This window comes from Xiphias gladius, chromosome 3, assembly GCF_016859285.1.
Source record: "Xiphias gladius isolate SHS-SW01 ecotype Sanya breed wild chromosome 3, ASM1685928v1, whole genome shotgun sequence".
Classification (NCBI taxonomy): domain Eukaryota; kingdom Metazoa; phylum Chordata; class Actinopteri; order Istiophoriformes; family Xiphiidae; genus Xiphias; species Xiphias gladius.
In genome coordinates, this window is record NC_053402.1 from 17,024,007 (window position 1) to 17,039,445 (window position 15,439).

Consider the following 15,439-nt stretch of genomic DNA (forward strand, 5'->3'; position numbering starts at 1 on the left):
AGACTTCTCTTTCTTTTCCTTCCTCTATTTCTTTCACACCTTCCCTCTCTTCTTGTCTTTCTCACAGTTTTTCTCATTTCTGCAGCTCCCTTTTGTTTTTGATGTCTGACTCCCCAGTCCAACTCATCACTCTCTGAGTAAGGCTTAGGTGTGGTTCTCTGGGGATGATGGCAGCAAGGGGGATGCATACGGTCAAATGGCTGAACCTGCCATGGCCCAGCAACAGAGAAGGCATGTATCCTGCTGACATTCTAAAAATAACTATTGAAGTTTTCCCTTTCTCCTTCTCTCTACATATTCACCATTCAAAAATGCCACTTGCATTTTTGGATGTCAGTACGCAGCATGCAGGCGAGAGCTAATGTATGTTTAGTGGTGTAGTAATTGTGACAGGGTTACAATTTAGGGAAGACCTAACCACGTCATGCTGTCCTCATTATATTGCAATTACATTCTTGATTGTGAAACAAAGGAACACAACAATGGTTTGATAAGACCTCTTGTTTAATGAGACTTTGCTGTAACTCCTGTGTTCGTTCAATTAGTAAACAGGTCTTCCATTCAGGCCTGGGCACCCCAATTCTCCTTTTCCCAAATGCGACACACCCCACCCCTTGCTGCCCCAAACCCCCCAAACCACCCCCTGCCCTTAGCCTTCAGCGTCCCACATTGGGTCTTGGCATCCCCCTGAACATTCAGGACACACAGACTCCTCCCCCGACCTCCTCGGATCCCCTTACCCCCTTCTCCTCCACCCCCTGCACACACACCCATTTGATTGTGATTGACAACGTCTTTGTTCTATTGTGTGGAGCTGTCGCCTCTGATGAAGACACACACACAGAGCTGAGGCGCTGCACTCATTGTACATTGCACAGAAAACTACAGGTCTGCGACCAGTTGCACTGTCGTCTGATGATGAGTTCAATGCATTTGGGCCAGGTGAACGTAACTAGCCTGGACAAGGCAGGGCATAGCAGGACGGCAGGGGACAGGGCGTGCACACTGGACGAACTCTGGCTGGGCTATCCAGGCCGGACCTCTCCCGGTGTGGACCAGGGGGTGCCGGCCCGATGGGCTGAGGGGGCCAGCTGGAGAGGGAGGCTCAGGGCTGCGCAATGTGTCTGAGGAGGCCGTCATTAGGGTTCACCCCTCCTCAGGGATGGGAACCAGGTCACATTCTCTCACACGGCACAAAGCAGGGTGTGTGTGTGAGAGGGGTGGGGGTTCAAGGGAGGGGTTTTGATGGGGAGCAGGCCATGACCTCTTTATATCCATCAACAGATCACTAACTTGGCCCATAGACATGCTCATACAACACATTCACACACACGCATGCATGCAAACACATGCTAATGTGTGCGTATGTGCACAGGCATGCACAATCACAAAAATGCATATTTAAAAACAAGTGCGAGTTCTGCAAGAGGCCTTATGTGTGTCTTTACCTGAATATGGTCCCAGCAGCACGTCTCTGTTAGCTGAGATATTGTTCTTACATGAAAACCTTCTACAACGCCTCTAAAGAATATATATATTTTTCCTAATTGACCTTTAATAATTATCTGTATGAATTGATATTGACTTTTGTACGTTTGAAGCATATACTGTTACAAATCCATGAATTAAACAAATATTCCTATTCAAAAAACATGATTGCCTGTGTCTGCAACACTGTATAATAACAATTTAGAGATTTTAACTAATCAAGTCTATTGCACTTGTCTATCTCAGGCCACTGAAGACAAATTCCTTTGCACTACTGCTCCAACCCTGCTTGCTGCCGATCCTTTGAAATCCACAGGTTGGCTACCAGGGAAAAAAAAAACCCACTGTGAAATACTGCCCCCTCTTGGTCCCCAAGTAGTCTTGCAGACAGAGAGAAAAACCTCGCAAAGCTTTCAGTATCGATAAGCATTGTTGGTCAAAGTAGTGGGATTTTGTTATTGATATCATTTTTAAAAAAGAAAATAGATTTGAGAGTAAATCAGAATTCTGTTTATTTTCTAAATCAAGTCGCTAGATTAAAAATATCTGACCCATCCTTTCACAAACCTTTAAAAACCAAAAACATTCAGTTTATCAAAAGAAGATTAAAAATATGATTCAACAGCAGTTATGACCATGAGAACACTATGTTAATGCAAACATGAAATTGAGGGCACAACACAATAAAAGCAGATATATTCTTTCTGACTGTTATAACTCTGGTGAGCCTGAGTGTAAAGTTATCTAGGCTTCAAGTTATAGCATTATTATTTCTCTATAATTTCATTGTTTCTCTCTGTAACTGAGTTCATTTTTGTGCTTTGTTGTCTGTCCATGGGACTTGTATCTCAGGTTCTGTATGTGTGTTCTCTTTCAAACAAAATAGACATCTAACCACTTACACTATATCTGTTCAGTTCCTGCCATATAGCAATGACTAAAGCACGGCCTTCGCTTTATAATATGTATGTACAATACTCCAATGTGTGTGTTGTTTGTACTTCTGTGTTTTGTGTATGCGTGTTTCTGTAAGAGTACATGAGGTCATCCTGCAAACAACATCTCTGTGACAAACTTGTGCAATTGTGCATGTTGTCTGGCAAAGCTTATCTCGGCGGTGTCTCTGAACTAAAAGGCACCTCCTCTCACCAGGTTACTGGTTCTAGTCTACCTGCCTAGCCCGAAACCTCAAGAAAAAGGCACCGAGGAACTGGTTGGGGTCAACAAACTGGGAGGGGCAAGCGTAAGGGGGCAGGACTGGCAACCCGCTTCAGTTAGGTGAGATTGTGCGTCTACGTAGGCAGCTGCACGTCAGGCACTTCAGGATGCTCATGGTTATGTGCATGAGAGGACCGAAATTGAAGAGGAGGTTGTAGAAGGTGTTGACAGACAGGCCGCCAGTCTCATCTGCATACTTTAAGGCCACGATGGGTGTGTAGAGGCTGTTGGTCAGATTCCTAAAGCGAGGGCTGCTTGACTCAATAACCTTTTTAGTGCACTGGAAAGATGAGAAACAGAAGAGGTTTTGACTGATGCCATTACTAGGTAGGCTGGTTGAATGTTTGTACCAGTTAGTGATCTGAGAAACACAACACTTATTCTCGAATCCTGTGATAAGATTCAATAAAATGTGAGGTAGAAAACTGTTCCCTTACTTTGGCTATGTCCTCTGGTGTCTGGCCCATGGCTTCAAAAATATCTATGGACGACGGCAGGTAAACATCTTTAAAATAACGAACTGTGTCTGCATCTACTCCTGGATACTCCATCTTGGCCACATCCTCCATCATCTTTGTCTCAAACTCAGTGTGTACTGGGCCAGGCTCAATCATGGACAACCTGAGGGGGGAGTCAGACAGAGAAAGGCCTGGTAAGGGAGCATGTACAGTGCAAAGTAAAGACAGATGTGAAGGAAGAACAGAGGAAAGGGGCTAATCTACCGGATATTGAACTTCATCAGTTGCACGGCCATACTCTCGCAGAACCCTTCCATGGCAAACTTAGAGGCAGTGTAAACATCATTGAACACCACTCCTGATCCAAGAACAAAAACAGGGAGATAATTATCAATTATACGCAGACATCAATGAAACATCATTTACAAATAAAGACCTATGGTGCTTTAATCACCAAAGTAAAATAAAGCAGTCAGAAAGGACAATACAAGTGCCAGAGAGAATATGTTTATCTTACTTGCATGTGATTGACAACTTATCAGATACTCTAACTTTTTCTGTAAACCCCACCCATCTGGCACTTCAAACAAGTTAAAACAAACACTAAACATTCTTTGCAACTGCTTGCTATTTGACCAAAGTCACGTAAGTAGTCCTTTACTGGAAATGTAAAACATAGACTGACAGACAATAAATAAAAAAGGTTTAGCCTTTAAGACTTTAAATACCGCAATATTTTCAGGTTTCATCTGTCAAATATTCTGAATAACTTTTGCATTGTAGAGTATTATAAACTCAAATTTTTGACTTCCTTAGTTTTAATTCATCATTAAGCATGGAACACACTGTATGATTTACAGATCAATATGAATGTTTTTAAAGATTTCAGGCTCTGCACTGCTCCGTCCACCAAAACGTTCAGGTCACCACAGATGATTCGCAAATGTTTCCTCCTAGTGTGCAGAAATTTTGAATTAAGTTGTGCTGCTTTTCAACTGAACCTCAGACCAACTAAGTATGCCAGAGTTATATCAAATGTTGTTTTATGACTGCCACTGGACAAACTGTGATACTATAGTTCACTAAACTGGTTTACCATATCTGATTTCAGTACTCTTGTCTACGACTGCAAAAAAAGCCAGTCTTTAAACATGTCTTTTCGCAATCGGTGGGAATTCTATTATCGTTTCCTGTGTTCCTGGATCAAACTTAACCGCATTACAGATTTTCGTGTGTATTGATAATTACACACAGATCGTACCCTGAAGACCCATGACACTGCTCATGACCACGATGTGTCCTGAACGCCTCTTCTTCATGTCTGGCATCACTTCTTTGATCATGCGGACCACACCAAAGAAGTTGGTCTCGAACACTCTTTTCATCTCCTCAATGCTGATGCTCTCCACAGGTCCGAGCAAGCCCACACCTGCATTGTTGACTGACAGGAAACACACAGACGCGCAGATGACACACTGCTTGTATAACCAACACTGCGATTATCACAACTTTTAAACTGCGACGATATTGTCGGCTTAATATGAACTGATGAATGTACAGTGCACGCTGTTATCTCGGCCTTTATACATGAGATAAGGGGCTAGATTAGAGACGGTATTAGTTGATATTGCCACCAGATGTCAGTGTGTTACAACAACAGAGAGATGTGATGTAACACCACTCCGTGTGGAAGGGCCTCTTGCTCTTAAGTAATTAGGTGAAGGGGGATGCAATGTTGGATTTAAAGTAAGATGGTAACTGGTTTATAAATAGAACCTTTATCTAGGCTATAGGTTTAAACACAAGAACCGAAAGAGTCACCTATTCATGAGTTATTAATCTGGCAATATATAATTTACTGGCCCTGTGGCACACAATGACAATAAAATGGCTGAAGGGCTTTTATAGAGTGATTGATCATTACCAAGGACCCACTGAATTGTCGGGGATCTGCTGAGATTTCTAGGTTTTAAAGTAAATCTTCTGCTTTTTTAAGCTGTAAGGACCAGAACAAATGTTCTGTGCCTTTGGTTGTCACCCCTACGCACAGTTAAGAAACTGAGTTACAGTACATTACATAATGACTTCAAGTTACATACTAAACCTGTTTATCATCTGTTCTAAAAAAACAAAAACAAAACCCTTTTAGGCACATATGGTTATCTATATCTATACAGGGGATAGATTAAGAGTCATGTCATTCAAAGCCCGGGCAGGGGTCAATTGGGAGATGCAGGCCAAGTTTCAGGTGTGTCTCACTTACTCAGGATATCAATATGGCGGTCCTTAACATTGTTGATGCACTGCTTGACTGACTCGTCACTGCACACGTCTAGTGGCAGCAACATCAAGGTCTTGCCATATGTATCTCCTGCTGCCTCCACTAGCTTGTCCTTCTTCTTCAGGTCGCGCATGGTGGCAATCACTGACAGGGGAGAGACAGAGAAGTGGGAAGTATTACTGAGCTTGTGTGATGTGGCTTCACACTTTACAGAAACAGCCTCTACAATACAAGACAATGGTTCTTTAGACTTGTACAGTATACCAACCTAGAACTTCAAAGACATGCTAAGGAATGTGTGGAGCACTCCAAATCATCTGGGTCAGATTTTGTACACTTTTTTACATTTCATACTGTACTTTCACAACTCATCACTTGATAGATTATTAAGGAAATTATAAATAATTATTTTCTGTAGTTGAAAATCCCTTTACAAAACTGTCACACTGATGTAGTAACACTGACACGTACGATCTCTCAGGCCACCATTAAACCACTTCCTTAACACAGGCACACGCACACGCACGAATACACGCAAACACTCGCAGTTGTGACAGAATCAGATGTGCAGGTCAGAGTTCTCCAGGAAAGACCACGCCTGCCAGTTTACGGGGCACAGAGCTGATCTTTCTCTGAACTTTACACGCTGGGCGACATGAACCTACACACAGCACGTTAATCTATCATGACCAGTGACAGCAACTATCAGCACCGTGTTGACTCGGCTTTCATGGTTTCTTACACGTTGCGAGTTTTGCTTACACTTTGCTGACGGACGTTATCTAGCAGAGACAAGAGAGACAGTGCTGTTGCACAATGGCAGTCAGTGGGAATAAACAACTAATTATTCACACATTCATCTGTATCTACCTTTTGTCCTTCAGAGATAAAGGCAAACCCTCACCTGATTCTTGTCTGAACAAGGACAGGAGTGGATAACTAAGAGTAAAAGAGGGCTTGCTCTGCTGCTGAGGTTTTGCATTGCTGTGAAATGTTTCTGATGTAACATGTCATGCTGTATAGTAATGAAACTAAACTCATTTGTTGAGAATGTTGCTTTGAAAGTGTCACGCAACTTGTCTTTGCAAGCAGTCAAATACATACCATGCATTAATGATGTCTCGTGAAGTCTAATTAAGTCTAATCTTATGATTTGAGAACTGGGTGTCCATGAAGCAACAAAGAGATTTATGTATTGGTGGAGAAGTGAACAAGAGATCCATTGTTCCTCTGGCTCCTGCAGGAATTACTCTTGGGCAGCTTAAACATTCTTGAATGAACCGCATTGCATTACACACACAGAGGTCTTTCGGGGTTTTTTTTCTGAATTTGGAGCATGTTACTGCAACTAATTATTAGTTTATGCACAGTGCAATATTTAATCTCTGTTGGATTTCCTAAAACCCTGGGAAAGGAACAAATCAGCTTCTTTGCTCAGAGGTGGCCTTAATGAAAGCAGGTCACAATGTGAAAAAAAAATCTGCTCAAAGCAGAGTTGAGGGAGCAGTTAATTGCTTTTGTTTTGCTCATCTACTTCACTGTAATAAATCCTGTCAGATCCCAGTGGCCCTCAAAGAAAAAGAAAACTTTAACTAACCCTTGCACAGTTGTTCCTAAAGTAACAAAAGGAAAACACTAATGACTTAATTTGGCTAAAATATGTTTAATTAGAGAATGTATAAGATGGCGCTGGTAAAAGGGTTAAACTATTAACCCTGACTGTAGGTCTGCAGCCAATTATGTAATTCTGCATTAAGTCCCAGTTAACAACCAAATCTTGTCACAGAGGGGTCTTGAAAGCAAAGTCCTACCAACAGGGGTGGGGGGTGGGAAGGTGGTCTAATGTATTTCTGTCTGAGGCTCCGTGACACGGAAAGGTTTTGGATCCTCAGTTCCTAGAGTGACACTAATGATGGCTGGGAAGCAGGAGAGGAGACGCGCAGACCAACAATGTTAAAGTGGGGCACCCTAACTCCACTGTGCACCAATGAAGACTTCAAACAAGGCCCCTTGCTTTTGAGTGAACCCAGCTTGTACAGGTCTCAAACCCTGTCCCCCTTTGAACACTCGCTCCAGTGAGGGCACTATAGGCACATTAGACACGGCACTAAACCGGAGCAGGCGGTCTACAATTCAACGCAATAAAAGGGGGCTTTGTGCTGGAGAAGTCACTTGAAAGAGCACTGACAAGACTCCTTTTATGATTCCGCCTGGCAAGCGGCATCCTTGCAGAGCCCTACCCTGGAAACTGCGCTTTCACATGATAATGGTTGAACCAAAGGAGCGACTGGATCCCAGTCCTTACAAAAGGATATGGACCCGATCAGACGAGGGGTTAGCTATTTCAGTGGACACTACACGGAATCCCCTGTTTGCGTTGAGACGGAGCGCCGCGCTCGAAACTCAACCGAACTCTGTGCGTAAAGGAGGCTTGGTGCAATAGCAGAGCCTTGCGGGGGAAAAGTAAACACGGAATGGTCTTTCGGGCGAACCACGCTATTACAGGCTTGCTACTAATAGGTTTCGATCAAAGAAACAATGTAGAAGAAAGCGCATTTACCATGGTAACGCTTCTTTTCATCTTTGGCCAGCGTGACGGCGATTCGTAACCCGATGCCGGAGGAGCAGCCGGTGATCAGCACAACTCTCTGGCCGCCGTTCGCCATGATTTGCTCGGGTCGGCGCAGTGTTTTTTCAGCGGTCCTCTACTCCGGATGGTCGCTGCCGAGCGAGCTACCGATCACCGGACTTTAGAAAAAGCAAAGCGGATCATGCAGCCACTGCAGCCATGTGAGCGTCTAATTCAGTCACATGCTCGATAAAGTCAGCGACCAAAACACCCCCTTGCAGACGAGATTTTTTAAACTTGATTGGTGCCGCCTGCCCCGAAAATGAAGTTAATTCCTTCAAAATGTGTGCGGACGTGTATGCGCGCACGTGCGTGTCGGGGAGGGGGCAGTGCTTATTTGATTTCTGAGCTGGTGACCCTAACAACAGATAACTAAACTATACAGTATTCACGTAGTAATTTGTCACACCATTTCTGGTTCACTCCAATATTACAGTTAATATTCTTAACTGGATCATGGTTTTATTATTTTTCTTAAATCCGTTTTTTTACAATTGCTATTATTCTTTTAGAATTAAATCAAATTGAATAATAATAATTATTCATCATCATCATCATCATCATCATCATCGTCATCATCATCATCATTATTATTATTATCATTATTATCGTCAGCATCATTATTATTATTATTATTATTATTATTATACTCTTTGCTATAAACCTAAATTAAACGTTTTCTGTCATTCTCTATTTGGTTTATTTTTAAGTTATCCCATGCTTACCTTAACTTTGGGAGCTTATGTTTATAGCCATTTAATGCGCTATATTGTACTGCCATCTAGTGGTAAAGGAAGGTGCAGCACACTTGAGAATTCCGAGGGCTCGGGCTTGCTGGGCGCATAACGCCTCATCAAATGAACATAGGATAATTGCTGTAAGTGTGATCCAAATATTTAATAAACATAGGAATGTAAGGAGAACGGTCCGAGTCTGAGCTTATCAGCTATGTTTCAGTTTGGTTCGTCAGCTGTTATGGTGGCCAGTGGACCCTGTTCCTGATGGATGTTGTAAGGGGTCAAAGTGCCGATGATAAGAACTCAAACCAGACTCGCTTCATTTTTCTGTTATGAATGGCCACAGTGCAAGAGTCAGAGTCTACTGTGTTTTGGCCTGTTGCTAAATGTGATGCAATCCCATGCAAACTAGAAGGTATGGGAGAGCACTGTAAGTTTAACTTTACCATTTGCTCTAATTCTAATCCTCATTACCCTCAAGCAGGGATGAGTGGACGTTCCAAAGAGCAGTCTGGAATGATTGAATGAGTGAATGATTTGTTGAAAGTCATCAGAATTTTATCTCACTTTAACTGTTGTACTTATCAAATGCCATGCCTCCTTTACATGATGGAAACTTCAAACACAACTGCTGGTCCCCCCAGTTAAGGGTGTTTTGTGATTAGATTTTTGATCCCCTTGCTCTTTAAAAAAAGAAAATCTATAAGTTGTTAATGTTTTAAAACATATAATGTATTTAATGTGATCATTACGTAGTGGAATCATTAGCACATTTGTTGCTGTTTTAACATACAAAGTGAACTGGGATTATTATGCTTGATCTTGTACAGCTCAGATGCCTTTTGTTTCCTGTTCCGAAATAGTTTAGGAGGATTAGGCAGCACTTTGGTATGACATTATATAATAGTTATTAATATAATAATTAGTCTGATCGTCTGCCTATAAAGAGGGTCCACCCAGGTAAAATGACTCTGGGTGTTCTTTACAAATGTATTTTCACCTCAGCTTTTAACCCGATTCCACTGATGTAACTAAAACTTGCAAGTCATTTATGATTATTTTAACGACAAAAAAAACAGGTCTGTCCTTTACAACAAAGTTGTGAGCACAAGCACACGGCGATGACAGGTTTTCATCCTCCCACCTGGTTAACCCTTTTAACCCCCTTCCCATTTTAACATGTTAACACAGTGTCAGGGCACTTTACGGAAAAATACAGCAGGTGAAAGCAGAGGACACCGGTCCACACGCAGATCAGCAGAAGGACCGGTAGGAGAGGACAGGGCATGGGCCCCTGAGTTTTCCAGCCACTTCGTCAACCCTGGGTGTAAACTAAGGTTACTTATGGACAGACCTTCAACTTCAAGAGCAGCTAGTCATTTCCATCATAACTTTGAAAGGAGAGATTCTCCCGTAGGGAAGACATATTTCAATAATGAGTGGAGTCCTGGCCTGACCCATCAGTGGTCAGCCAGTAATCGGCAGGCTGATGGTGTGAAGACAAGTTTAGCCTTGCTGTAAAAAAATCATCCTCAAGCATATGATGCATATATAATTGCATGTGATACACTGTCTATTGTGCTCACAACAGAGAACACGCTGTCAGCTTAAGATTCAGGCCCAGTTTCCTTTTGCCGTCTCACAAAGCTGATGTCTGCTAATTTAGAAAATCCCTAAGCCATGACCCATTTCTCTCTCCGGAGAGCAGAAGTTTTAAAATTTGACAATACAAGTATACTTTGCATTGGTGGTGGTCTGAGCAAATGTCATGGTCAGGGACAGAGAATGAAAAAATGGCCCTGAACCTTTGAGCCAGACCAGCCCAGCAACACTGAGCCAGCAATTTAAAAATCACCCTTTGGCTATTTTGCTATCAAATCATTAGTTTGAAGCCAGTTCTAATTTAACTTATTTGGCCCCTAAATTTATATTATGACACAATGCAAGTAAGTATAAACTAACATCGACCCAATCATGAAGTGGCCCAACCGGAAAACTGCTGATACTGCAGATGGCCAGCCCACCGCTGGATAAGGTGCTAAAAGGGCCAGAGTAGGTCAGCTGAGTAAGGCAAGGGGCGTTCCTAGCGTGCTTTCCCTTGTGCCTCCAGAGACAGTGGACAGGTGTGGATGGAGATGAGGAGGGGTGCCGGAGATGTCTAACAGCCTCCAAGCTATTGTGTTGGAATTTGGGAGAGATTGAGGCACTAAGACACAGAAGGAGTGAGGAAAGAGACAAAGAGGAGGAGAAAATACAAGCCCATACATGCTTTTCCACGCCACGTGCTTTCTCTGCTTTTAGACTCCCGTTATACAGCATACTCCTGCTGTGCCTTGCGCCCAAGTCATCCATAACCTCCTCATCGAAGTCCAAGTAAAAGAAAATGACATCCCCATCCCCTTTAAACCCACTTTTATAGCCCAATAGTCAATTTCCTGTGTACAGACTTTTAAAAATGAGCAGATGGCCCCGGAACTTTCACTGTTTGTCCAGCGGATTTTATGAAGTCAGTTTCTGTTTTGAGTCGTCATAATTAAAGATAGATTGTGTGATTAGACAGAGATGTTGTTCTAAATGTACACTGTACTTTAAACTATTTGTTATTACAAATGAATGTAGACACTGCCTTTCAAATATTAGTCCCTTAAATTTTTTTTTTACTTCGAAATATAACATTTTTATGCATGCTGATTTTTTTCAAATTTTACTAATAATTCCCACAATAATATTCCAACGCATACATCAAGTGCATCGATAGACCATCACTCGTTTTTTATTCAGTTAGTGGCAACTCCATGCAGTAGCAGTGGACAAGAGACAGAATGGCTGATGCTGCTGGAGGGACAAGGGACGCTGGCTGGGTGAAAGGGCCTAAAGGACTGGAATGTTTGCCACAGGTCAGGAGTGGCTCTTTTGTGTGCAGTCTGCAGAGGAGGTGTGGAATGCAAACTTCATGAGAATAGAGGCGAAGAAAGGGACGAAGGGATAGAGAAGCTGGGGGTTGGTGGGTGGGAGGGAGACTTAAAAACAGAGAAAGAATGGGTGCAAGGACTTAGAAAAGAGTGAGCTGGGAAAATGTTTTAGGGGTTCTGAGGCAGGCAGAGGTCCGTTAATTGAGAGAAAGTTGTTAAAAGAGTTGCCCATGAGCTGTACCCAAAAGAGGAGACTTAAAATGATTGCTGCAGCTGCAGACCACACACAATGAACACTCCACAGAGAGTGCTTTGAGAGCAATGGCACACTGAGGGTCACCAGTGAATGCCATTCTTAGAAACATTCATAAAGTTACAGCTCATCATTATAAGTCATTGGCACATTTTCAGGCGCATGCCTGTTGAAAAGCATCACCCCAACAGGGAAATTTAGAGTTGTAGTTTTTCTGGTAGTTAACTTACACATGGAGGCAACGGTTTTTGTGGCACTAAATTTCTTCAAGGAAACAAGCTGAAAAGTAAAGGACATTGCCACTCCTAGGTTATTCAAAGGGCAGTGAAAACAGAAAGCAATGAGAAACAGCAGCATGGTGCCAGTTACATCTGATCTTATGCAAACAAAGTACACAAATAGATTCCCAGGGGGGGATCTCCACTTAGGCACCGTGTTGTATAACTCTTCCTACCAAATCATTTGCTTATTCTTAAAGTCCTCATGTATGCTTCAACTCTAACAGTAAAATATATTTGATAATATCAATAAAATGAAGTAAATCCATTCTAAAGATATTTTCTAGCATATATGGGTTAAAAATGTGTTTCATGGAGAGGTGTGACCCCATTTTAGATGTCTTCCACACATGTTTGAAATTTCAAAGAAATGCCGTTTCGCATCATATGTGGAGTCATTATTTAGTCATTGTTTAGCTGGTTTACCGCGAGTTCCCCTGAAAATCCCACTTTTCAGCTTAGTTGCCTTGCTATAAAACACAATCATGGTGTTTTGTGCTGTAAACAAACAGTGAAGGAGGGTACACAGCAGGGTAAGCTTGAGTGTGGTCGCCGGTTCAGTTTATTTAGTCTATTTGTTTGAGCAGTTCATTTAACAGACATGGTCCTTAGACGTTAATTAGCTTAGTCTCCCATCATCTCTAATGATTATAATTATCACTAGACCGGCAGTTCCTCTTACTGGCCCAGTGCAAAAGGGAAAATTTCTGTATACTTTCTTGTGGCCCATCCCTGGTTTGGCAGCTAAAGTACAACAGGGTTTAGCAACTGACTGTTTGGAGTAATATGACTGATAGCACAGCTTTGCATCCAATCCCTGCACAAATTTAGTTCTGATAGGGATCTTGCTCCTTTTCAACAAAGCTCAGCTCAGTTTTTTTCAAATTCTAAGTACCATAATTGGTTAAGATAAGAGCAGTAATGATGAAATACCAAGCAGCCAGCCTTATCCTGTCTAATGTGCACACTCCGCCCCCTTGTAATGCGGGCAGGTATACCCAGAATACCTGCCTCAGGATGGTTTTGTATCAGAGGGTGTGGTTTGGTGAAGGCTCTTATGTAGGAACACATCATGTCTGATGTATTGAGATGCAATCATCAGCAGTCAGTGGGTGGCACAGTCACATTGAGGTACTTTCACAGATCATGGGTTTTACTAGCCTCTGACAGATTAACCCCCCCCCCACAATAAAAATGCGCATTTGTTGTTTTTTTCTTGCCTTTTACTTGCACTCTTGATCGGTTAAGAATAACAGATTTTTTTTTCTTGTTTTGTAATCGCTGACAGAACCCACATTTTACACCGTCCCCCGCATAAAAGACCACATTTTTTCACCATTAGGACTGAGACCACATAGCTTTTCTTCTATGTGACATGCATTGCTGAATGATTCTGGCTGTTTCTCAGAACCTCCATACGCAGAAAAAAAAAACTGTAAGTCTGCTATAAATGGTGACGTGAAGTGACATCAGATTAGCTGTCAGGCTCCACCACACACATAGACAGCAAACTTAGATATGCAATCATCATTCACACTCATCTTTCAATCCTCATTATATCACAATGACAAAAAGTAATAACAATGTTTATCACATAATATACAACTAAATGACATCACAAGCCCATTAGGAAGCAGTGGGATAAGAAGAAAGATAGACAAAAGATATTTTCCTTTTTTAAACATACATATATGTGTTTTTAGCAAGCTGAAAGACTCGGTTGCTTCTTCCTTCTCAAACATTGGATGCATAGTTTTCCTGACGGTTGGCCTGTCATCCTGTTCTGGCATGTTTTACGGAGCAGAACAGAAGCAGACTCAATTGAAAGCCCATTTTAGGGGCTCTAATCCTAAACGCTCATCAGCTCCTCTTGAAGATTAATAAGGTTTCACTGTGTCTCACGGGGCCTAAAATAAGGTGGTGACAGATCACTTCACTTCCATCCTCTCAGTGATTACATTATAAGAAAAGTGCGCCATCATTTATCAGCACAGAATGACCTGCAGAGGGAGAAAGAGAGATACTACTTAAGACCAAAGATCACATGTCTGGGATAAACCTCCAACTCCAATACTGTAAGCATAATTTGTATCATTCCTTGGGAATTAGAGAATAACTAAAAAAAAAAAAAACGACAAGAGACTAAGACTGAAATTGGGGAAAATCCAGAGTGAGACAGAAACACATCCTTAAGCTTTTTTTTTTCTCCTACAAAGTCTGCAACAGATTGATCTCCTGCAAGACTTCACCTGTGATTTTGTTTCTAACCCCTAATCCATAAATACATGTCAAAACACATATGATTTACAATCTTAGGGTTTCCACAAGATTTGAAATGTGGGCAAAAAAAAGTGGCTGTGTTGGTCTCTGCAGATTGAATATCCGGATAAAGAGACTGCCAGCATGAACTGACTTTGCTCTCCATGTACAGCACTTTTAAGCAGCGATGATGTGTTTACACCAACCTGAAAAAGGATAATCTATTTGCCTTACATTAATCATTATCAGCCTAATTTATGAAACCCTCTTGGTTAATAGAAGTTGACAAATTACTGGCAGGAGACAAATGGATCGACTTTGATTTTAATTAGAATTTTCCTGCACATCGCAGTCTTGTCATGTGTAATAATGGAAATTTATGTGTTGGGTCCCAGGCTCAATCAATGAATGTTTGTTGCCCATCATGTGGAAAACCAAAGTCTAGTCAAGTTTATTTTTCCATAAACAACTCATTGTTCATTGGAAGCCTGAGTTTTCTTTGTTTTATCGTTTTTTTCTGTGTTTTAAAGAGTAACTATCTCTAAGCTGTACAGGTCCAAGTAGTTGGACAAAGGTACATAGCACATGCTCTGGAAATATTTCTCACCCAGAGCTCAGACTACCCACTGGACTCTTAGTAACTATCTGCTAAAAGCTGCTAGGAATGTGGCCCTGACTCAGGCTTGCTAAGCTGGTACTCAGAAGGGAGATGGTGGGAGGTCAGGGGGTCCATTGTTTACCTACCAGATCAACCTCAATCTGTCCAGTTATCTGGATGGTCCTGTTGAACCCCTTTCTCTCTTTCTATGTTCTTTCTAATCAGTCTCCCACATGTGCTCCCAAAATCCACTGTTTTTGAGGCTAAGGAAATGTATCTTTTATATTCTATATTCCAGGAGGGTTAATTATTTTGAAGAATTTGAAGG

At 41.9% G+C, this 15,439-nt stretch overlaps 1 protein-coding gene across 1 annotated transcript; it reads right to left on the reverse strand.

Moving 5' to 3' along the window:
• Window positions 1-771: 771 nt before the first annotated feature.
• rdh8a (retinol dehydrogenase 8a) lies at window positions 772-8,371 on the reverse strand. The gene is made up of 6 exons (XM_040155699.1): window positions 8,006-8,371; window positions 5,428-5,589; window positions 4,426-4,605; window positions 3,429-3,522; window positions 3,144-3,327; window positions 772-2,986 (listed from the first exon to the last, which is right to left on the reverse strand). The coding sequence occupies exons 1-6, from the start codon at window positions 8,109-8,111 to the stop codon at window positions 2,759-2,761; spliced, it is 954 nt and encodes a 317-aa protein (XP_040011633.1). The 5' UTR covers window positions 8,112-8,371; the 3' UTR covers window positions 772-2,758.
• Window positions 8,372-15,439: the final 7,068 nt, after the last annotated feature.